The sequence below is a fragment of the Sander lucioperca genome, chromosome 10 (assembly GCF_008315115.2).
Source record: "Sander lucioperca isolate FBNREF2018 chromosome 10, SLUC_FBN_1.2, whole genome shotgun sequence".
NCBI lineage: Eukaryota > Metazoa > Chordata > Actinopteri > Perciformes > Percidae > Sander > Sander lucioperca.
The window spans coordinates 34,108,319-34,132,155 of NC_050182.1; the positions used below are offsets into that span (position 1 = coordinate 34,108,319).

Sequence of the window (23,837 nt, forward strand, 5' to 3'; positions counted from 1 at the left end):
CAGGCACGGTAATGTGGTCGAGCAGGCTAGAGAGTGACTGAAGAGAGCGAGCGGTGTTAGAGCAAAGCAATGAATCAGAGAAATAAAACGTTTGCCTTTTTATCACTAGAAATGCAACTGTAGCGAGCATCTCACTATCACTAACATTATCCACATTCATATTTAGACGCAACAAATGATACATCCAGCTACAAAAAAGCCTGAAAGTCAGTTAGAACGGAAGTACAAAGAGTCGTTCCTATAAAGATAATACACCGTAGGGCTGCACAATTAATTGAATTTTAATCGCGATCACGATTTTGGCTTCCCACAATCAAATTCACGTGATCGAGCGATATTTAAAATGCTTCATTCAATTCATAAAACGCTCTGTATCAATGTTTTTTTTTCTCCAAAGCTCCGTAAACCACTCTCTGATCACGTGCCTTCATGAGCCAATCAGAGTTGTTCCCTGCACCGCGCAGCTTAGTTTAGATGTAGACAGCATAGACTGTAAATACAGTTTATGGTAGACAATCACAGAGGACAGAGTAACGTGAGGAAAATTCCACAGCAGATAGCAGTCGGTCATAAGTCGTCACGAGGTTTACCAGTTTACCAGTAAACGCAACATTTTGTCCCGTTTGTGTCGTTTTTCAGACAACAGCAGTGACCAGTGCTAGTTTGAGTCTTTTAGCTCATAGCTTTAGCAGCAGACTGTTGTACGTCCCGCTGTTGGAATCCTCTACGGTGAAATATAGTCACACTACACCGTTTAGCTGTCAGCATTTTAGCAGTGTTTAATCCAGTTACTACTGTAGCTAATGGTAGGCTAACGTTAGCTGCTGTGTAACGTGTTATTAGTGTTTACTTGCGTGACATGCAGCAATGTTTCTGTTGCCTCTAACGTCTGTTTTGGAGCATCAGAAAGCAGCGCAGACACTTTAAGTGGCACCGTAATCCGCGTTTCTATTTCGTCCGGTAGATACCTGGCACCGGTGCCCTGTTGGCACCGGATTTTAACATGCGCCGTTAACGTGAACAGAAAATTGCGTTGCCTGTATCTTTTCACGGCAAACGCGCATGTGTGAAAAGCAGTCGCACAACAGCTGATAAGCTCCTTGATAGTATCCTTCAACAAAGGAGGAATGTAGCACAATATGGATGTGAAAGCAGTTATAATTAGCCTATGTGACAATAAAATTTGTTTTGGTTAAAATCAACAAATAATCGTGATAATTAATCGTGATCAATATATTGATCAAAATAATCGTGATTATCATTTTGGCCATAATCGTGCAGCCCTAATACACCGTCTCGTCTGATTGGTGTAAACTGGCAGGTTTCAGAACGTTGCAAACCGGTGCGTCGCAAGTTTCAACTCGTGTCGCCGCAAATCTTTGGTCTTAAATTGGGCTCTACGCCAATACACCTTTTTTCAAAGTGTGCGGTGACCTCTGATGACTGTGCACTTCCATTTCCAACCAATGAAATTTGTCCCGCCCTAGTTGTTACCGACCTTGGTCGTGTGCAATTCACATTGAAATCGACCCTTGTCTGACCCGCGTCCAACCCACCTCTCCATGAAGTGTACAGTGGATATGTGCTGCTATGGCATGTATGTGATATGTGACACAGAGACAATAAAGGTGTTGAGAAAACAGATGCAGTGTTACAGCAGATATACAGGGTAACATGAAGAATTGGCCCTGATGAGCCAAAGCCTAGGTATTTTCTTTAGTCTCATACAACCACCAGGATATCTGAAATAAAGAAAAGACATTTTGTCATGACCACAAGCAAGGTGGATAAAAGGCCGCAGAGAAAGCTCAGCCATGCCAAACTGAACCCCACGTTTCAAGTCTCAACGGGCTAAATCCTCTCTCAGATTGCATTGTCGTCATCATGGCACAAAATAGCAAGGGAATGAGGGTGTCATGGGGTTAGTGTACATGAGGGGGAAGACATATTTTTTTTCAAAGGCTGCCAGTGAGAAAGATAAGGAGGTGACAGTCTAAGCAGAGTTGGTGGAAATCCTGCACTCCTAGACTTATTTCTGATTCAGAGAGGTCATGTCTTCAGTCGTACATGTCACGGTAATGCAGAAATAATTTGAACCTGAATACAAAACCTAAACAAGCAACATCTTAAACCATGGGCATGAAAACGTGCAACTGCCTAAGAAAAAAAAACTCATTCTGACTTTAACATAAAAAAGAGCAGCCTGACATTTTCTTAAGTAGTCTTTGAAATGTGTGTGAGAAAAGTCTTTTGGTTTGGTTAAAACCGAAGAAGCACATGTTGACCTCAGTGGGAATTGGGTGTATGGTTGGAAAATGTCATTCAAAATGAACACCATGGGGCTTGCCATCTCCTCAGACACCAGGAGCTTGTGAGTGGGAAATCAGACAAGTCTGCAGCTAAATCATTCTTCCATTTGAAATTCTACAAAGAAGACATCCTAACTACCGGATTATGCCCTAATCTGACACTTTGCAAGGTAGGCCAGACTCATTAGGTAACTTTCATTTGAAAATGGTAAAAGTACAACAGTTTAAGGCGTCGCAGTCAAGATGATGAAAGCAGAATAGGACCACAAATAGGATCTGCCTATCTTACTGTACGTTACATCTTACTGTAGGTTGGGGTGAAATGGCAGCAGTACAAAGAGAAATTGAAAAGTGCTACAAGTGTGACTCAGATAGAAACCCGTTCTGCTGCATCTGTATTAGACTCCAGAGACGCCAGGTGTCTGAACAGCTATGATGCCCCCCGTTTATGGATCAAAGCAACACCAGTGGCAGCAGAATGACTGTGTGTGCCTGGGAACAGTGTGCCAATGATTGCCTGGACAGATGCAGCCTTTCCTTCCACCTGAACACACTACATCAGCCCTGAAGGTAGCTGTCAGACATTCCTGCCATCTGATTAGTGTGTCACAGTAGTGGCGTTCTATAGAGAGAAGAGAGAGAAGGGAATGATGTGCGTCTATTTGTCTGGCTCGCTGTCTCTCTACCTCCACCTTTCTTTCCCTCTGTGTCGCACTAGCTCTCTGTCACACAAGCTCTCTATCACTTTGTTTCTCATTGCATGAGGTTGCTCTTATTCAAGGTTACTTTTACTTTCCCTGTCTTGCTGGTTCACTGTTTGTGTCGCTTTGCCTATTTGTATCTCTTTGTTTGCTTCTGCCCACCTCTCCTTGTTGCTACAATGCTCTTAACCTCTTTGCGTCTTCTTGGAAAGAGGACGAAAGAACAAAAACAGACAGAGGGGGGCAAGAGCCCTCATGTTCTGACTGATCTTACCTAGTAAGCAACAATTAAAGTGAACCACTTGCCTTTAGTTTATTGTAGGAAACAAGAGCAAAATAAGGCAGGTTACTTACTAAAGGTAAACAATGGCCTTCCTGCTAGCTGTCAGCAGGGGATGATTAATAGACTTACTCTGCACTGGCATGTCCTAACTCATTACAGCAGCCCCAGACACCGGCATTTAATTTAATAACTCCTCTAATAAAAGGTCAAACCATGCTATCAATTAATTCATCCTTGGCTCTTCTCTGTCTAATAAGAAGAAAAAAAAAATATCTTGAATTGCAAAAGGGAAATGTAATATGGAGAATGCCTGGTGTATGGTGAGAAAGTTAATATGCATCTCTCTGTATGTCTAGTGTGCCACTCAACTTTAGTTTTGATTGTCATTTTCTACAGTATCATGAATCTGCAAGTAATTCTCCTGATGTAAATAGGCAGGGTGTCAAATGCAAAAACAAAACTGGGATAAATATGAGCAATCATTTCAATTTTAAAAAATTGCAATTAGTTCACAGGTGTGCAGACAAAAGGGCAATAAAGCATCTTCTCCATGTATCCCATCGGCTCTGGTATATTTGTGTGAAGAGAAGGAAGCCTAAGCATAGATTCCATTTAGGTTGTCCAGATTGGAGGTGACAAAGTAGGAACAGATACATAACAAAGCACTGCACAGCCATGAATCCCGATTTTACTTCATGCCTTACCTTATTTCACGGTGAATGGCGCGACGCAAAAGAGGCAAATACGCGAAATTTGCGTTGTTCACATTAAGTTGAAATATTTATATTTAATATATTTTACTTGAGCGAGAAATTGGCGTGACGCGAAAGCTTATGAGTGTTTAGATTCTCCAGATGTCCTGATGTTGAATCAGAAATTAAGGAACAAATTATAGCTGTCTGTGGGCAGCAAGGGGTCTATAGTACCTCATACTCAACACTGAAATAAAAGGCTTTTATACACTAACTCGTCTCCTTTCCTCTACCATCCTCAGCATATGATTTCAGGACAATAATGAGGGCTTCAACCAGCCATTCTCAGGCACGAGGGATTGAACGTAATGTAGGTGCAGCACCGAGTAAAAGGGATGGGGGGGAGAAAACTTCACAGAGCAAAGAGAATACATAGATCAATGGGGAGACACTAATCAGGTCCATCACGGGGATGTCGATTCTTTCACGTTAAAAATTCATTGTCGCTTTTGTCGTATTCCCTTCTCAATTTCTGCCTTAATTAAATAGAAGCATTAATAAATTAAAGGCATCTTTAATCCCTATCAAAGTTTATATTTATAATTACAGCTGACGATTCATCTGAGTGAACAACACAACATACATTCAGAGAAGGGAGGGAAAAACAAGAAAAAACTAAACTTCTGGTGTTGCCATATGGAAATGAACATCTTTCAGAACAAGTAGCTGGAAGAGAGGTTGGAAAAGTCTATGCTGCATTTTTCTTGACAAAGTTAAACAAAAGTTTACAAGGTAAGGAAGCTTGTTTTTTCCTTCTTCTCAGGGATTTTTGTTTGGGAGAGAATTAATTGCATAAGAGCAGGCGTTCTGCTGGCGTACACTGTGGGCCCTAGAGGCACAGCAAAGACTGTCATGGAATTATCATTTTCTGGCGCCACACAACATGGTCCCACATTGTGAGGAAATCCACCACTTGGAAAAGAAAAGTGTGACTAAAAGACAAAGAACAATGTTGCTATTTAGAGGTTTGGGTCGGATCAGCAAAAACCCATCAGAATTTGAGCCATTTGCTTTTGTCTCATAGCAAAAAAAAAAAAATTGTGCTTTTCCTCCTCTCTGAATGGCAGGATTAGTTCCATGTTAATCTGAAAAGTCTGCGCAAAATATCCTCTCTGGTTTTGTTTGCAAATCGTTAACCCTATATTTGACACAACTAATCAGCAGTGGGACTTAAACGCTAATTGACAAGACACCTACACTCAGTGTCCACTTTATTAGGTACACCTGTACAATCTGATACAATCCAATACAACTGTCCTCCTATGAAGTCTACTTTTATGATGCCTATAATGGTGACTGCCATAGAGGTGTTAATTAATTACATGTATAAGTCACAGTCAGTGATGGTGTAGTACTGGACTGTATTATATTTTTTCTAGTATTCTGCACCCCTTGTGTACTATATGTAAATGGAAAGTATCATAAACTAAAACACCTCACTAATGTAGGGTTGCACGATATTGACAAAATGTGATATTGCGATACTGATTATGAATATTGTTATATCGATATTAATTTCAATATTTTTAAACATAAAATTACAAAAGTTACGAGAAAACAAACATAAATTCACAACAATATAGTTTACAGTGAGACTTATGGATGGCTCCGTAGTGCGACTGGACCACAGGTCGTTGGTGGATGAAAACTATTCAATCTTTCCGACTCCAAACTCTGCCGCACCGTCTTTCTGCACCGTTTATAAAGTTGTGGGATAGCTACCGGTGAGAAATAGGTGTGGGATGGGATTTGGTACCGTTTGTCTAGTTCATTCAGAAGCTTCTTGAAGCCTTTTTTATCCACTGTGTGGATGAGCATCATATCTTTGGCCAAACAGTACGTTATAGCATTGGGGATTTTGGTATGTCTCTTCGACTTCTTGTCGTACTTTGTGCCACTAGCAAAAGCACTTTCTAGCAAGGCTTGTTTGGCTAGCTCTGGCGTATTAACTGCAACAGGTTTTTTTTGGGATAGTGTCATGCACCCATCGTAAAGTGGCTTGTGGTGGTTTTGAAGATGCAAAAATAGGTTTGTTTTATTGCCTCTTGCGTGGTTAACCACCATTCGACACATTTTGCATAGTGCAACATTGTGAAACATCTGTTGGCTTAAAGCCAAAGTATTTCCAAGCTACCGAGGAGGCATTACTTTTGGCCACTAAAGTTTCCTCTTCAATCTGTTATTTTGTCTTCTCCCTGAGCAACACTCATTTTCTTACTTTTGTGTTCTTTCTTTTGCTCCACTGACTCCCTTCGCTCTTTAGGTCCTTTCTTTTCTTTCGCTTCTCTTATTCGTTCCGTTTTTTGTGTCTCTATTTCTTCACTTACACTGTCACTCTGTCGAAATGTCGCGGCAGCCCCGGTTTTTCTGCCAGTTGTCTAGATGCTCTCCACGTTGTTTTGACGTTTGTATGCTTAGACGGTGCACAAAAACGATTTAAGGGCTGCGCCTAAGCCTTAAGATGGCATGGAAAACCCTGTGCCCAGCTCCACAATGATAATGATTCATAAAACAGAACCTGGTGTATGTGCGACTTTATAAATTTGACAGAAAGAATGTTTAAAAAAAAAAAAAAAAAAAGATACTAAACCGTATTGCTAGAGAAGAAGCAGAGAAGAAAACAGCGAAATGAGCTGGGGCAGTGCGGGTGGGGCATCAAGGCTAGCGATAGACCGATTTTATCGGCCGGCCGATATATCGGGCCGATATTTGCGTTTTTACGTGTATCGGCATCGGACGATACGCGGCTGCTGCGTTCGCCAATAGTTTTTTTCCGGCATTATTTAGACAGGCGTCCACAGGTAGCTCTGTGTTGCTGGAGACAAAGGATATTTCTTATATGTCAGCAAGCAATGCATCATCAAGGCTGTGTTGTAGATGTTGATGAAAGCCTTTTACCCTTGCACAGTTAACCATATGCAGTGCACCCATCCATATGATGCACATTGCACACATCATTTGGGTGATTTGAATGTAAGATGATTGCAGAAGTGACACTGATCTGTGTTTTTGTTTAATATTTTTAAAGAAATGGCAGAGCAGATTCCGAAAGCAAATCCAGTGTGGCAGGGTTTACATTTTTATGATGTAAACTGAAGTAGCAAAACAGTATCGGCTCCAAATATCAGCTCAAGAAAATCGGCAGCCCGTATCGGTCATCGGCTAAGGCTGATCAAGGCCACTGTGGTCACAGGGCATATCATTTTTTTTAAGGGGCATAAGGCCAAACTGAGGAGGCATGATGGCCGCCATGAAATTCCTGCCCTGGTTGCTTCTGCCATACGAAGTGATAACGCATGACAGTGGGTGCCCCAAAAGGTCTAGGGCTGGCTCTGGAACCCTTTGTTTTTATAGTGTAGTTTGTGCATCTAACAGTCAACTCCACTTTTTGAACAGAAGGAACTATTAAACTGATCTTCTCGAGTTTTAGGATACATTTACAGTGGGTGAAAAATGGAACAAGACAACAACAAAAACGTCACCTGAAAGATGACATTGAATAAGGAAGCATGTCAACAGTCCTGGCTGCCTTACTTTACCTAATCTAAGCCCCTGCTTAACCCAAACTGATACTACAACAACCCCTTCTGATAACCTGATAATCCTGTAAATTTATGTCCAAAAACTCACACCAGTGCAGCTGCAGTTACTTTTATCTATAGTATTTACACCTTTGCACTTGGTAAGCTTTTTTTTTCTCTATAACAGCTGGCACTGCAGCTTCAACTTAACATCAAATGGCCATTTCAACCATGAGTGAACTGAGGCAGCTCAACTGACTGAGATAAATAAGATAACACACTTGTACTCAAATACTGACAGTAGCCTACAGTATGACCAACCTGTTGCATAAAAGGGCAACAAATGCAGAGCGTAGACACAATATCTTTAATGCCTTTGCAATTTCATGAAACCCAAATAAAATAGTCCTGCAATTTTAGTGTTTGTTGTTTTAAATTGTACTATATTGTAAGGTGTTAACGTCATTAACCAACCCCATACAAATACAAATAACAATAGGTTACCTTACAATTTAAAGCATTGTTTTTTGTTTGTTCTCTCAAAGCAATCAAGTGCAATTATAATCGTTATAAATACATCTCCACTGTGACATGTCTTAACAACAACAGAACTTTTCACAGGAGGCATCTTAACGTGTCACATCAGGAAAAGCACAGGTGCACCTAATAACAATAATTATGGCGCTGGTCAATTTAGGTACCCCACTACGTCATGACAGTTAGCCATAATTCAAAATACCAATTAGCTACAAATTATCTGAAGTTCGCAGACGCAGCGATTGCGCTAATATTACTACGTTGGTAGTCATGTTCCTAGTCAATAACATCAAGAGTTGTGTCCAACAGAGTTTAGATTCTCGGCCCGAGCCCGAGCCCGACCCGAGCCAGACCGGACCTCGGGTCGGGCTCGGGCCGTTATTTTCCGCCACATCCTCGGGCCGGGCCGGGCCAGGGACGGACCCTTGATCAAGCAAATTTTTTTTTATCCATTACCTTATTATCCTATTTGGGTGGGGAGAAAGCTATGCCATAATCAGAAATATTATAAATATATATATATAGGCTATATAAAAGTAACAAATGTGTAGCCTACAAAAGTTAGGCTGCAGTTACAAAATGCAGCACTTCATGCGCGGAGTCTCCTCCTCTCGCACGCATCACACCGGGAGCTTGAAGATGTAAAGAAAAAAAGAAAAACAGGAGAATTAACTTTGAGCAAGTGTGGAGGAAAGTCGGAGGTATGGAAGCAGTTTAAACAAGTCGTGGGCAGTGACAACAATATGTTGTTCATCATTGTTTCTTTTTTTTTTTTACGTTTCTTCATTCAGATCCATTTGCGATCCGTTCCATTCTAAACAAACAGCGCAGTTTACATGCTTCGTCCTTGTTGTATTATTCTAAACAGATTTCTGCAGTTCAAACAACTCTGAATTGTAGTTGAGAACGTCAGTTATAACGGCCCACGTATTAAAAAAATTGTCGGGTTTAAATCGGGCTCGGGCTCATAATTACAGTTAATGTGTCGGGCCTGGCCTGGCCGGGCTCGGACGCAACGTGCTCGGGCTCGGGTAGGTTCGGGCTTGATTTTTTGGGCCGATCTAAGCTCTAGTCCAACATTAAGACTGCAACGTTCTGGGAACTAACGTTCCCTAAACGTTAAGAAAACTTTCCATGGGAACCAAAACCCAACCAAAACCTTAACCTTCAGGGAACGTTCCTGCAACCAAGAACCAGAACGTTCTGAGAACCATAAATTGTTAGCTGGTTAACATTAATACGAAGACTTGGCGCTCAACTTTTTACAGTTAACGTGTGCAAAGCCGTTGACTAGCTAGACCTATCAAACTTTACCTACCTAAGTAGCCTACGTTACTGTGAGCAAATTATCGAATTATGTAAACGAAGACAACAAAACAAAGTGGTGGGAAAAAATCATGAAACAATTCACTTACTAAAGTTATTAGCACAGCCCATACTGAAGCTTCCTCTGCACCCATCTACCTTTTCACGGGTGTCTTTGCTCTCTGTCTAATGCAGTTTGCGTTTACGTGTTTGATGGAGTGTGGGGGGATTTGTGCTGCCTTCAGTAACAATTGGAAATGTGGAATATATTATTGAATGTAAAATGGGGGACTTTACGGTGTAATGTCTTCTTAATGGAGGGATTGGCTCACCTTAACAACTCCTTAAACAACTCCTTCCGTTTTAAGGGTGATACTAATCGTGATTGAGAAACACCTACTGTATAAATACTTTTTCACAGATTAAAGATGAGCTGATTTATCAATATTTTATATTATATATATTTTTTTTTCAATATATTTTATATATATTTTATTTCAAGGTTTCACTGTCACTGAATTGTAAAGCTATTATTGTTAAGCTACTAAACTAAAAATGCTGGCACTGTGACAACACCAGTTATTCTTCACAGCCAATAAATGTAATTTAGCATACGAAGCAATGTCAACAGCATGTGTGATTACATAACTTGTTGATGTTGTGCCATTTTACTGCCATCAAACTCAAATTACTAGCATTAAAATGCCCTCTGTTTATAACACACAGGTTTGAGCCAATGGGATGCTAATTATTTTGTTTTGACACAATTTAAGGTACTTGTGCAACAATGATTTCACTAGTATAGAGAAAACACTAAGACTGTCAATACTTTCAAATGATTCTGGGGAGAACAATATAAATGTCATAGCAATGTCAGGAATTGCTCTATAAATGCTTTTTTTTAACCATATATGCGGAAAAAGTAATATATCTGAGATCATTAAGTGATGCAGAGTCAACCAGCATGGTGAAAAACCTTTCATACTGTACACCTGACCTTGAAAACATCATTATGCAACATAATCTTTTAAGCATCTAAAGTGATTCAGCTGCTAAAGTATCAACAATGATTCAGCTCTTGAAGTATTCCCCTTCATTGCCACTCTTCGCTAAACATCCTCCATTGTATTATCATGTGACCTCGGCCCACTTCTACTGAAGTTGAGGCACATAAATGAGCCAGAAAAAAAAAATATTTTGGCATTGTCTTTATGAGACTTATGTCTTATGTTTTACAGAGAAATGCTGGACCCCACACTCACCTCTGATGGAGCATGCTTGTGAATAGTTAAAGTGGATAATCAGACACTAAGATGTGACAGGTTTAAATGCTGATGTGTGTATTAGCTCAGACGAGAAATAATATTCTCATAGTACACAGCACATGTATCTTTAAAGAGTAGGTTTGTTTTGAGCAATTAGGTTTGATAAGAAAATGTTTTCTTTAAAAATCCAAACAAAATGATTCTGTAAAGCAGGTTGCATTTGAAGATAGAACATCTCAAGAATGCTGCAAGTCAGATTTTTTCTGAATCAGACATATGGCTTTTTTTTTTAATGGCGTAACAACAAAATATTTATATATCAAAGGATTTCTTTTTACTTGGCAAGTCAATGATGATTGGCTTACAGCCTGCACAGGTAAAGACATTTGCAAGGTGTGAGGGTTTGATTGAGCTCATGTTGGGGATTTAAGTGTGTTTAATAAAAAGCATTATGTAGCCTATTAATCAAAATCCTTGAGCAGTGTACATCCCACAAAAACCTTCAAAAATGGTGTCTGGCTCTAAAACCTTAGCCTTCACTGCCTTTTTGGAGCAGCATCGTATGTCCATCCCTAATAATATCTTACATGTAGGTTAAAGGACCTATGACATGCTGCTTTTTGAATGCTTTTATATAGGCCTTAGTGGTCCCCTAATCAGTCCCTCCAGGATTTTTTTGAGATTGTTGCAGCCCAAAATGCCTGATTTTGCGGGAGCTTTTGTAAAAAATTGCGATAAAAGTTGCTATGTCTTGTATGTTTGTTGCAATTAAGTTGCGATTTTTTTTTTGTATAGTTCTTTTAAAAAGAAAAAGAAACTTGTTTTGGGGAGAATAAAACTACTCTAGGCTGAGTTTATGAAAATGGCTGGTGGATTTAAGACAAAAAATAATTCATTGAATGAATCAAATTTGAACATATGTGTCAGTGGCTTGTTGATCTTTACATTCTTAGTTAATTTCCTATCCTGGCCTGGCACACACATTCATATGGTTTGATAAAGTACTTATTGGACTTTACCTTATCATTGCACTTACAATAACGAGCGTAGCTGTCCTCAATTTAGGTCATCCTGTACGTCTCATCTCCGTTTTTTCCTGCATCCACCGTGTGTGATTGTGTGTTTGTGTGTGTGTGTGTGTGTGTGTGTGTGTGTGTGTGTGTGTGTGTGTTTGTGTGTGTGTGTTTCAGTCGCGGGGGGAACTGAGCAGCCCCGCCCGCTGCAGAGAGCCGACAGGAAACAGCAGCCGCTTTCAGCGACTTTATAGTGAAAAAACATTACAGCGTACATTGATGTTAAAATGTATACAGGTTGGCAGGACGGTCCGAAATGTTTTGCACGGTCTTTCGCTGTACGTTTTGTTGGGAAATGTGAGATGTTCGAGTCACACACGTCTCGTCTTACAAGGAAATTTATTTGGCGACGTAGGTGTGACAACCTACGTCAACCCGTTCTCACTCCCGCTTGGTCATTGGCTCTCAGAGTCACATACTGATGCAAAGTCTGGCACATGGGACTGCTGGGATTGGTTGAAGTCGCGGGAAACTCCGGTTATTGGTCAAATTTGCGGAAAAGTTGCGGTGATTGGTCAAAATTGCGAGTTGCACCAAAGTCGCGGTGATTGGTTGAATTTGCGTGAATTGGCGCGATCGCGACATCGCGAAATCCTGGAGGGACTGCCTAATACTGTATCTGAAGTCTCTTTCCCGAAATTCAGCCTTGGTGCAGAATAACAGCCACTAGAGCCAGTCCCACAATGAGCTTTCCTTAGGATGTGCCATTTCTGTGTCTGTAGCTTTAAATGCTATTGAGGAGGAGAGAGGGGGGGGCAAGGTGGAGGGTGAAGGTGTGGCCTTGACCAACTGCCACTTTGCTTGTTTGCAAGCTATGATGTCTCTCTCTTTCTCATGGGCGGGCCAAATTCTCTGGGCGGGTAAAGCAGAGAAAGGGGAGGTAATCTTGCTCCTTATGACTTCATAAGGAGGAGATTCCAGATCGGCCCATCTGAGCTTTCATTTTCTCAAAGGCAGAGCAGGATACCCAGGGCTCGGTTTACACCTATCGCCATTTCTAGCCACTGGGGGGACCATAGGCAGGCTGGGGGAACTCACATTAATGTTCCTCATAACCTCATAACCTCTTAAAGTGAAATTTTCATGCCATGGGACCTTTAAGGACAATGAGCTTCCACTGCAAAAATTATGGAATGCCGTCTCACCACAATTTTAGTTGATTCAATCAATTATCTAACAGTACGCATCTGCGTAGTGTGAATATAGCATGCCGTAGAATCAAACACAGTGAGAGCCAAATAATTCTGTTAGAGACAGATACTGAGGAGATCGAGAAATATAAAAGGAAACACAAAAGAGTCTTCCCACACCACTTGAATTTCAGGCTTCGGTGAGAATGCAGGAACCACATGGAGTAAACAATTGTTTGTCAGTTCGGTGACAAAAGTAAACAAGAAAAATCTTTGTGTTTGTTTTTCATGTGTTTCTTTACCTCTGTCTCCTCCAGTGAAGCATTTGAATAAAGGATAGTGGCTGGCTGATCCATGCATCACTGAACACTCAACACAGCTAGCTCATTCAGAAATAAATGCTGGACATTCTTCTTAGAGCTTTCAGGTTGATGAGTTTCTTTGTTATGGAATCCAAATACATTACTATATTTATTTAAAGCATGTTTCATGAAATAAATAGTTTGGGACTTTTTTTGTACAGTACTTTGTGTTTGAGCAGAATCAAGTACTTTTTTTCCTTTTACTGCTGAAAAATATATGCACTGTCCAGAGTTAGTATCAAATAGTGCACATGTATTAATTAAAATGTTACATTTAAAGTCAAAATGAGCTTTTTACATGTACAATCCAAATCAGAATATTCTACAGTTTTGTGAGGGCATTTAAAGTCTGTACAAAACCATGTCAGAAAAGAATGGACACAGCCCAATCCACACAAGAATAAACAGTCTTTGTCATGTGTACATTAGAGATGACCATTGAAGGCTTCCCTCCCTCTTACTTCCCATCCCTGTCTGCCAGCATTCAAACACAGCCTTCAAGGTGCATGGCCTCAGGGCTGCTTCCTTACCTCGTCCTGAAGTTAGCCGGGTGTGGATGCCCGTCATACAAAGATAAAAAGTCATATTCCTCCTCCACAGCGAAAGATTGAAAAACTATATGAATTCTGCTTCCCTCCTCGGCAACAATCACCCAGGTACAGTTCGCTCCATTTGGATATCCATATGGAAACCCGGGGCTTTCTATTGTCCCGTTCCTCCCTTTTAAAGTGCCTCCGCAAGTATGGATAAAACCTGGAAAGAAAGGAAAACATTTATTATCAAACAAACAGTGTGCATTAGGAGATAAAAAAAAACTTTAAATGCTCAAACACATGGAAGAAAAGGAGTAATTTGTAGAGATCCTTCTGGAAAATGTACTTAATGTTGCCTGGTGCACACATCCAAGCAGCAATAAATAAACAGAATGGCTTTAAAACGTTTAAATAGGCCCGTACAGATGCTATTCCAAATATCATTTTTATTATAACAACTGTGTGCACCTTGTAAAGTCCAGGTGCAATTTTTCATCAACTGAGAACAAATTGTTTGTGAAATCCACATTGTTCTAAGCTGGCAGATGCTGTGAGGGAAATCTGGCAACCAGCTGAATAAGAGCCGAGGTTGCAACAACTACTGCTGTCATTATGGAAGAGAAATGCATAATTGAGGACTACTGTGATGTTTTTCAATGCTGTATTGAACAAAAAGCTAGTGGTGTATCATTACTGCCCACTTCTTTCCAGTGGGTCAGAAAGACCCCAGAGACAACCAACAAGCAAGTTCTTCCAATTTAGTGCCACAAGCCCTTTACACTCTCTTTCACAGCCCACAGAACATATATTTGAACCTTACTGCACTGGCCTGCTGAAAATCAATACCCTTGACATATTAGGTTAAGCATTATACTATCATTCTGAAACTACAATAACCTGATTGCTTGGCTAACCTTTGTGGTGTTAATGTAAATGAGCAAACTCAAACACATACACAAACATAATCTGTCTCACTCATGCACAGACATCACAGTATCCCTTTTCTCACACAATCACACCTATTCTTCCATATTTCCACATCCAGTGTACTCCCACACTTACAAAAACAATGTATGAACAGGTCCCACACACTGCAAAAAAGTGCCATTTTATTTGAGGCTATGCTGCACGTTGTCTAATGAAATGCAAACTTAATTAAGATGCATGGTTTACACACACCCCCCCCCCCCCACACACACACACACAATTTACTCCTAGTGTAATTAGCTTTTCACACTCAGTAAGTAAAGGATGCGTTGCATAGTGTTGGCCATACACACGCCCTGCAGAATCACTTGGCTATGGAGCTGAGCTAGAAAAACCGACTGACAATTCATTTCCCTCTTGTCAAGCTGTTTCATTATTTTTGGACAAAGCCTTGCAGCTGTTTATATTTCACAAAAATCAACTCTGTTATCACAAATATGATAATTCTCTGGAACATTTTTCCACAATCTTTACATCTTGCAATACCTTCAGGATATTATCCTCACAGAGGCCCTGACCCAGAGTCTTTGACAGTACAGTATATCTCCACCTATTGTGTAGATAACTGACCTGCCCCTGAGACCAATTCACTCCTCCTGTATCCAGTGATCAAGTGGCCTGACCTTCTTATAGATTCAGCTATGGATACAGTATATGCCCATATAGGTTTATGATGTTGTGCCTGGTTATGAGCTGCTGCTCTAAATGCAGTGGGGGGAAAAAATATCACCAAGGTGTGTTGCATGTCTAAATTGCAAATTTTCAAACGATTGAGCTAACAGGTTAATCATGGCAAATTTGCAGCATTGATGCGCCACCTACAGGGTCAACATGATCCAACCTGTGACACGGTGCATTATTGCTGCTTTCAAGTACTCTCAGGAAAATCGTATTTAGCAGGACAGCTCTCGTCACTGATCAAACAAAGTTGTCAGTATGACTGTAAAAGTGTGGGTGAGAAATTGCAATGTGGCAGCATGTTTGACTAAAAGCTACTGTGATATTTGTTATTGCTTGGTGGTCTGTACATAGAGATTTGTTGCATGTTTCTCTTTTCGGTTACCTTAAGTTGTCACACATTCTTGAATATAATGAACTGAAATAGAGCCTTCCTGTTAGATGTCGGATCCATATTGCCTTTATTTTTACAAAACTGCCACCAAAAGAGCCACCAACATACAGTATTTTCCTAGCAGCTACATTTTGCTTGGGTTTCTGAATAAAGCAGTTTGACTGGGTGTATGTAAAACAGTAAGGTACAGCTAATGAAGAGCACTTGAAGACAAGGCAGAATAATGCACTCCCATGCTGTCTATTTAAAATGGCCTTGAAAAAGAAGTTTGAGAGAGACATGTCGATTACTGAAAGTGAGCCCACCTGCAGTTGCTGCTCTAGTTACAGTTTAGAAAAAGCAGAAGGATCAGACCATTATGAGGGCAGAAATGCATAACAACACACTATTTGAATACTGATGTAAGTTTCAGTCTGTTGTTTATCTTGGGAAGTCACCCCTTCCGTTTTTATGAACATAATTGTGAATACATTGTCCTTTATTAAATTTAAAATTTTACCTGGCCATGGGATGATGCAATTGTACTAAATATCCAACAGTAACGGCGGCAGCAACAAAGATGTATTCAGTTAACTTTTTACAAGGAGTACTACTCAGCCAGAAACAGTTGTATAATGTCTCTGGAGGGAGCTTTCCAAAGTCTGATAATATCATCAAGGTTATCTCGTGTGGGCATGAGGCTTTATAAGAGGAAGTTACTAATTGGAGGTGTGGGGTTTGAAAGAAGTGGGCATTTAGGAGGCAGGGAGGGTCTAATAAAAGATGCTATTCAGAAGCATTGTGGGAAATGTAGGATCCAGTGTATTGAAACTTGACCCATACTAGCACTAAAAGTCAGGAGATCTTTTTCCTCTCTGTTGCTTTGATTTTGACCATGCTTTTTTTTTTATCCGTCTCGAGAATCCCCTATTTTTTTGGAAATGGCGCTACTAAATTGCTGAAATACCCCTTTAAATGTTACAATAGAATTATAACTTCTAACAATTTGATTTGTAAGAGTGAGACTGTCAAAACAGCTAAGTAAAAAATATATGAAACCAGAGACAATGAGTTTTAATCACTGCTACATAATGATGAAGTGAACTAAACTTGAGTTGTGGTTAGATTATATCACAATTTTCAATCACAACTACAGCTAACCATAGGATAACACATACTTAAAGCAGTCCTGGTTGAAGATAAGAGCACAGAGAGATGCCCAGTAGCAATTAGAGCCAGACACTTTGGATGGAAAAATAATTTATTACTGCTTTTATTTGAGGCTCTCTTGTATCACTCAGAACTTAGAGCTACATCAAGGACAGCACCCATAGAGCTCTATTAGTCCCTGAAATATTTCATTGTTTGTCAAGCATTAGGTGACTAACTGAACTGCTTAGCAATGTTTGTGTGGCTGATTGTTCTGATGTCCTAAAGATGACAGAACAGATGCTCACTGAGATATCTATTTCCCTCTTTCCGCCTCTCTCCCTCTTTCTCCTTGTCAGATACATGTATTCTTTTCATCCTTCAGCAACACTGCACTTCTCTCACCTCTTCCTTTTTTTACCTCACTCAGCTTTTTCATTTACTGCCATTTGAGCCAATTGCCACCCCCCTCCCCCACACACACAATCACACTCACACACACACACACACACTTACATCTATTGCCCCCCCCCCGTGTTTCCTTTTTTTCTATAAGCTATCCATTATGAATTAGAATCCGTATTTTCAATGCTGTGAATCATAAGAGCTTGTAATATGTTAAGCACTGTCATCTCCATAATAGCTGTATCTATAAAAAGAACATTGTTGTAAACATTCATCTTGTTACTTCAAAGGAACAACACGTGTTTCCTTGTGCAGAAGAGAGGACAAGCATTAAATCCATTTACCACTTACACCTACGGTATGTCTTCTTTGAATTCCACTGTCACCACTTAGTTGCCTGTTCCGACCTTTATCACCTCTATCATCACTTCAATTGTAAAACGCACTCCCCAGGGTTTTCTACAATCCCATGTTAGCGCCATGCTGCAACAACGACCATAAATTGTGATGAGAAACCAAATTAACAACATGCTGTGATTGCACAGTGGGGAAAATGCGGTTCAGAAATATGAATCAGTATCATAACGCACAAATCTGGAAAAAATACGAGCCTCAGCAGGCAGCCAGGCTGGCTGACAGACAGCTCAAGAATGGCTCCAGCTGTTCCTCAAATAGTTACATTTACCCCTGGCCTTTTGGATATACCTACAAACAAATACCACATTTTCACACACACTTTTGATGCCTAAAACTGATTGTTATGCTTGCTGAGCAAAATGCAGACATGAAAATGGCAGTTTGTCTCCCACACTGATGAGATTTCTGAAGGTGTTTGTCTCTTTGTCAGTCTGAATTGAATGAGTGCTTGTTTGTGCGTGGATGCATGCATATTTATATGTTGTTGTTGGCCTTGCTGAGCTTCTACTAATGCAAAGAGTGAAACTGAATGTGATTCTCTTTTCTTTGCCCAGAGAATAAAGAGATTTTGAGCAGAATGAACCAGGTAATGAACCACAGTGCTGTACACCGTGTGGAAGAAGAATAAGATTGATTTTGAAAACAAAATGCATTATGCATCATAGAGGGTATTGATAATATAATTTGTTGCAGGCTAAATGGGTTATTTAAGGTTTATGTTAGCATGAAAGAAAATTAGGGAATAGGTGCTCCCTAAAAAGGTGCCCCCTAAAAAAGTAAATAGCCAATACGTTGTGCTCCACCAATAATGCAGATTTGTATTTGGGCCATAAAGAGAAATGATTATGTGCAGCAGGGAGAGGGGAGGAGGAGTCCTTTACTGCCATCCACATTATTACGAGTGACAAACAGACCATTGGGTAATGGATGATTGCTGATGGGTTTGAAAGATTGCCCATCCCAATTGACTATTTTTGAATAGACTGTGATTAAACAGGCTTGGAAAATAAACATTCACAGTTTGACCTGCTCCCTTCAGGTAATTGCTTCAGGATCTCGCAGGGCAGGTTTAACTGCTAGACAAACTATTTTCTTCCCCCGGCAGTGAAACTGTTGAATTCTGATGGAAGACTGCAGCACTTAGTTTGGCAAATTTATTGATTGCCATGTTCTATATTCTCCTTAAACTGTATTGGATTTATCTGCTGTCTATTTTGCTTTATTTGTCTTTTATCGACTGTCTATTGTCCCCAGTTTATGTGGCAGCTGGGATGCTCAAAACAATTTTTCCAAAGAGACAATAACGTTGATCTAATCTAACAAAACCCTGTGGCTTAGATCAATCAGAGTATTATTGAAATGAAAATGTTTGTGCCCTGATTAATGGCATTCAATGTACAGGCAATAAAATAAATGTGGTAGTGTCCCCCTTTGGCATCAGTTGGTGTAAACTGGTAAACTAAATTAATTAATAGAGCAACAATGGAGAATATTTTTTCTCAAAGTGGCATTTAGGTCTTGAACTAAAGATTCTTTGGACAGTTGATCAGTTACTTGTGAACAGTGACCATCTGGAAAGCAACACTACTGATGCATTTCATATCAAAGACAGTTTGTTCTTGGGGTCTTCCTAAGAAACATGTCTTAACATTATTGTGATGTGGGGACAAACAGAACAACAAAAGGACCTAAGCTGCGGGGCTCTTTGTAAAGACAGTTGGCAAGGTCTATTGGACACTATAAATGGACCACACAAAGTCTACAGTGTCAGAAGAAAGGATGTTACTTCGTCAAACTGTATCATTATGTTACATTGGGCCATTTGGCAGATACTTTTGACCTAAGCGACATGCATTTTTTTTACCGTCACACACACACACACACACACACACACACACACACACACACACACACAGTCACACACACACACACACACACACACACACACACACACACACACGTCCACAGCGCAGCCGGCAGAGGCGGGGTCTGTTCCGAGTATAATAAAGCCCTGTCTGTGTTGAGCAAAACATTATGTGAATTACTACGAGAATGGACGTGCATTTAATATAGGAAAAGTGCACAAGTATTGGCATCATTTGTTGTTGTTGTATGTGACGCTAAGGTCTAGTGACGATGCTATAAAGACCGTTGCCGTGCTTGCGTCACTCCCTTACCCCTCCTACCAGTCCCTATGGCCACTTGGCCAGTGGGAATGCAAACGGAAAAAAAGATTTTGGGGGAGAGTAGTTCTTAGAACTGCTTAGAAATGTACTTTTCCTCTAAAAAGTACAAGTACTATCAGGTCGGAAAGCCCCTATTGTGTTTGTTTGCTGTGGCCGTAACAGTCCCCAAAAAGTCTTCTTAACTTAACTTGCAATAAGTGACTTGCTAGAATCTTTGACAAGAACCGTGTGTGTGGGGTGATATACATATGCATACCTTATATTCTAAGTCATATAGATATATTTGCTGAAATATACTGAATATGAGAAAGGGGAATAAAAAGGAGCATAAATATTCTGTATGTTTAATTAATAGGGACTGTATAAGGACACAAGGGTCAGCGTATCAACTATCATAAATTTGAAAAAGAAACGAACTATATGACTTAAATGCAAATTATCATGTTGTGCATACCTATTCACAGAAATGTCAATCAATACATGACTACATGAATAACAAAACAATACTAAAATGCAACATTCCAGAGATTTAAAAAGAAACAAGCATTGTTTTGAACACCACTTGGACCACCAGTCGATCTATGCATGAAAAGTGTTTTGCCTTCACCCTTCATACATGACAGTATCTTTCTTCAAACAAATCCTAAGCCCAATATCCACAAGCCTACTGAGCTATGCACTTTCAAGCTCCTCTCCTTGATTTATTTTTGGCATGTATTATTTTCTTTCTCTCTGCTTGATACTTCATTTCCTCACAATTGACTGTAGTGTATTCATAGTCAAGGACACCTCTTCTTACGGATGGCATTTCATCATTATTCATGATGATGGCCTATCACAAACAGAGGGGGGAAAGGCAACAGCACCAAGCCGAGCAATCAAAGTTAAAGTATAAAAAAACCTGCATTGAGTTGCACCTGACCTTAAGAGTGAGTCAGCCAATATAGAGATATTCATCAGTGACGCCTGGTTACAGAACACCGACTGGAGAGATAGAGCCCTTACCAAGCAAAACAAAGGTCAACAAACATCCTGGTAGGCTTCATTCACTGCAAAGTATCCACATTTCCACAGAGAAACAGTAGCTAGTAATGATTTAATAAAATCCAGAAAAAGAAGAGGAAATTAAAATTATAGATTGTGTTGAACATTGAACATAACCATTAATCAGAGGAAATGTGCAAGGTAGAAAAAAACTTTTGTTGGTTGTCTGCTGTCATCCCTTCAGATCATGAATCTTCAGGGTCTGCCCCAACAAATCAGAGCTGCTGCAGCACTTATGAGCTATATTTAGAAGTAATTTTGCTTTTAGAAATCCAAGCACTTTTCTCTTAGATCTACTACAAGCTGTACTCCGAGCCGCAGACATTAACTATCGAGGGAAGAGAAAATAATTTTTCATCAGCACAACCAGGAATACAACAATGTTGACTGCAAGGGCTTAGACAGCAACCTTAGTAGACAGAAATCTGAAATTGATGTCCCCAAAGAGAAGGATTTTTTTCTGCATGGCTGTGCTGCACCTTCACAATTCATACTGATAGAATGTGCATAATCGCAGCCCCGCACTATGCTTGTCTGCATGCTCGATGAAAGGGAAATGGGCTCCATACAACAGAAACACAAACGAGGCTTTCTAGCGAATGACTATTACCTCATGAGTGTGTCACTGCAATTTGGAAAAGGGCTCTGAAATATTCCATTTGGTGGTATTAAATTGCCAACCACTGAGGTGAGAAATACTAAAATCAAATACAATGCCACGCTGAAACACAGCCAGCACGTGCATAAATACACACACCAAACGCACCCCATTGCACAAGGAAATAACAGAAGTTGTGTGTCTGAATAGCCAAGTGTAATAACTGTTTCCCAGCGTCTGCATGCTGCTGGTGCTTTAGCCACTTCCCAGCAGATACAGTATTTTATGGCTAGACACCAATACCTTCACAAAGTGCTACTGAGCCATATTGCACCTGATGCCAGGCCACCACTGTGAGAGCTGCTGTACAACACAAAACTGTGAGCCAATAACACATCTAATAGGACGCCTGTCTCTCTAGCCTCCAATCTTCCAAACAAACAATAACATCAACACTTTACTATCCCCGAATAAAGGGAAAGAAGCGCAGAACAAGAATCTGTCTTTTTCTATCTAAAGATAAACAGGGGGCTGAAAACAATACTCAACTGTTTTTCAATTTCCATGTAAACATCTTCCACTTAACAGCCTGTTCACATAGTGAGGACATGTTTTTTTAGATGCAAAGCACCTCTTGGAACTGGCTTGAAACTCAATCACAAACTTACAAAGTGCCTCATTAACATTCAGCTGGCTGCAGATTCTCCAGAAAATTGTTAGAGCAATTCTATATGTGCTGACCTGCTCCACCTTTAAGAAAGAAAAGTAATGGTGGCAGGAGTTGACCTGCAGATGTTAACATGTCGATCTCACAGGCAAAGAAGGCATTCAGCTATTTTGCACCACCTGGAGGCAATGAGTGTTACAGATTTTTGAGAGATTTTTTTTCTTGGCATTTGTGTTTTGGGAGTTTCCAATCAAATATTTGTGCGACCTGTTAGATCACATAAATTAATTGATAAAAATGTAACAACACTTTGTCACACACTAACCTGCAGCATATATTTAATACTCAAATAAAAATACAATTCAGTTTATGGCTGTAAAAAATTCATGTTTCCTCTCTAAACAGCTATAACCTGGTCTTAACATTGAAGCTTCTGTCAGGCACTTGACCATCAGAAAAGTCAGCTAAAGTGTTAATTAGTAAAAATAACAATCATACAAACAATAAAATTTATAAAAACAGATATGTCAATTATTATTATTAGTAGTAGTAAGACTCAAGTTAGGGCTGCAGCTAACAATTGTTTTCAATATCAATTAATCTACCAATTATTTTCTCAATTAATCATTTGTCTACAAAATGTCAATTAATTGTGATAATTTAGTTATAATTTCCCGCAGCCCAAAATTATTTCTTCAAAAGTCTTGTTTTATTCAATCAACAGTCCAAAATGAAAAGATATTCAGTTTCCTATCATGCATGGCAAAGAAAAGCTTTGCATATTCACGTTGAGAAGCTGAAACCCACAAATGTTTGTGATTTTTACTTGAAAATGACTTAAATGTTTATTCGATTATCAAAATTCTAAATAGCTGCTGCTTAACTTTCCGTTGATCGACCAATCGATTAATCGACTAATCATTGCAGCTCTAACTGCAGCTCCACAGGCCAGGGCCAAAGACCAATGTACACAGCATGGAACCCTAAAATCAATGATTTGTCTTTTCACATGTTGAAAATACACTGCATGAGAGATCACATTTCTGCTACTTCATTCCTTACAGAAAAATACGAGAAAACATTAAAATCACCTGTTAAATTAACACGATGGAGAATTTATGAAGAAATCAATGATTTCCAAAGCTGCTGATCTGAGAGCATCTCACAGGCAACTAAGATTACATGGTCTACCTGTCTAGGTGTATTTTCTAACAAGATGGACTATGCAATATGCAATGCTGCCACCTCCCCATTGATAGCAAAGTGGTGTAGTTGAGAGTCTAAACAGGTTTCTGTTACGCTATCCACACCTATTATTTTAATTGCTGTGAAATATGCTGTGGAATCACAGCAACCTCCACCAAACAGTCTACCTCCTCAATTACCTTCACATCACCCCAATTTGTTTCTCTGAGCATGCTTCTCCCCCACCTGCTCTCCTGTCACATATCAAAAATCCAGCCACAGACACAAACAAGAGCAGTAGTGGTCACCAGCTGTCACCACGAAGGGAGATTCACGAAGTTAAGTTGATCACAGGGAATGAATTGAATACAACTGGA

The 23,837-nt window shown here is 39.9% G+C and overlaps 1 protein-coding gene across 2 annotated transcripts in view; it reads right to left on the reverse strand.

Moving 5' to 3' along the window:
- LOC116035265 (CUB and sushi domain-containing protein 3-like) overlaps positions 1 to 23,837 on the reverse strand; it is a 269,787-nt gene that overhangs the window by 241,302 nt on the left and 4,648 nt on the right. For both annotated transcript variants that reach the window (XM_031278268.2, XM_031278267.2), the window contains exon 2: positions 13,769 to 13,991. In XM_031278268.2, coding sequence (XP_031134128.1) covers positions 13,769 to 13,991 — 223 coding nt within the window. The remainder of the gene's footprint in view (positions 1 to 13,768; positions 13,992 to 23,837) is intronic.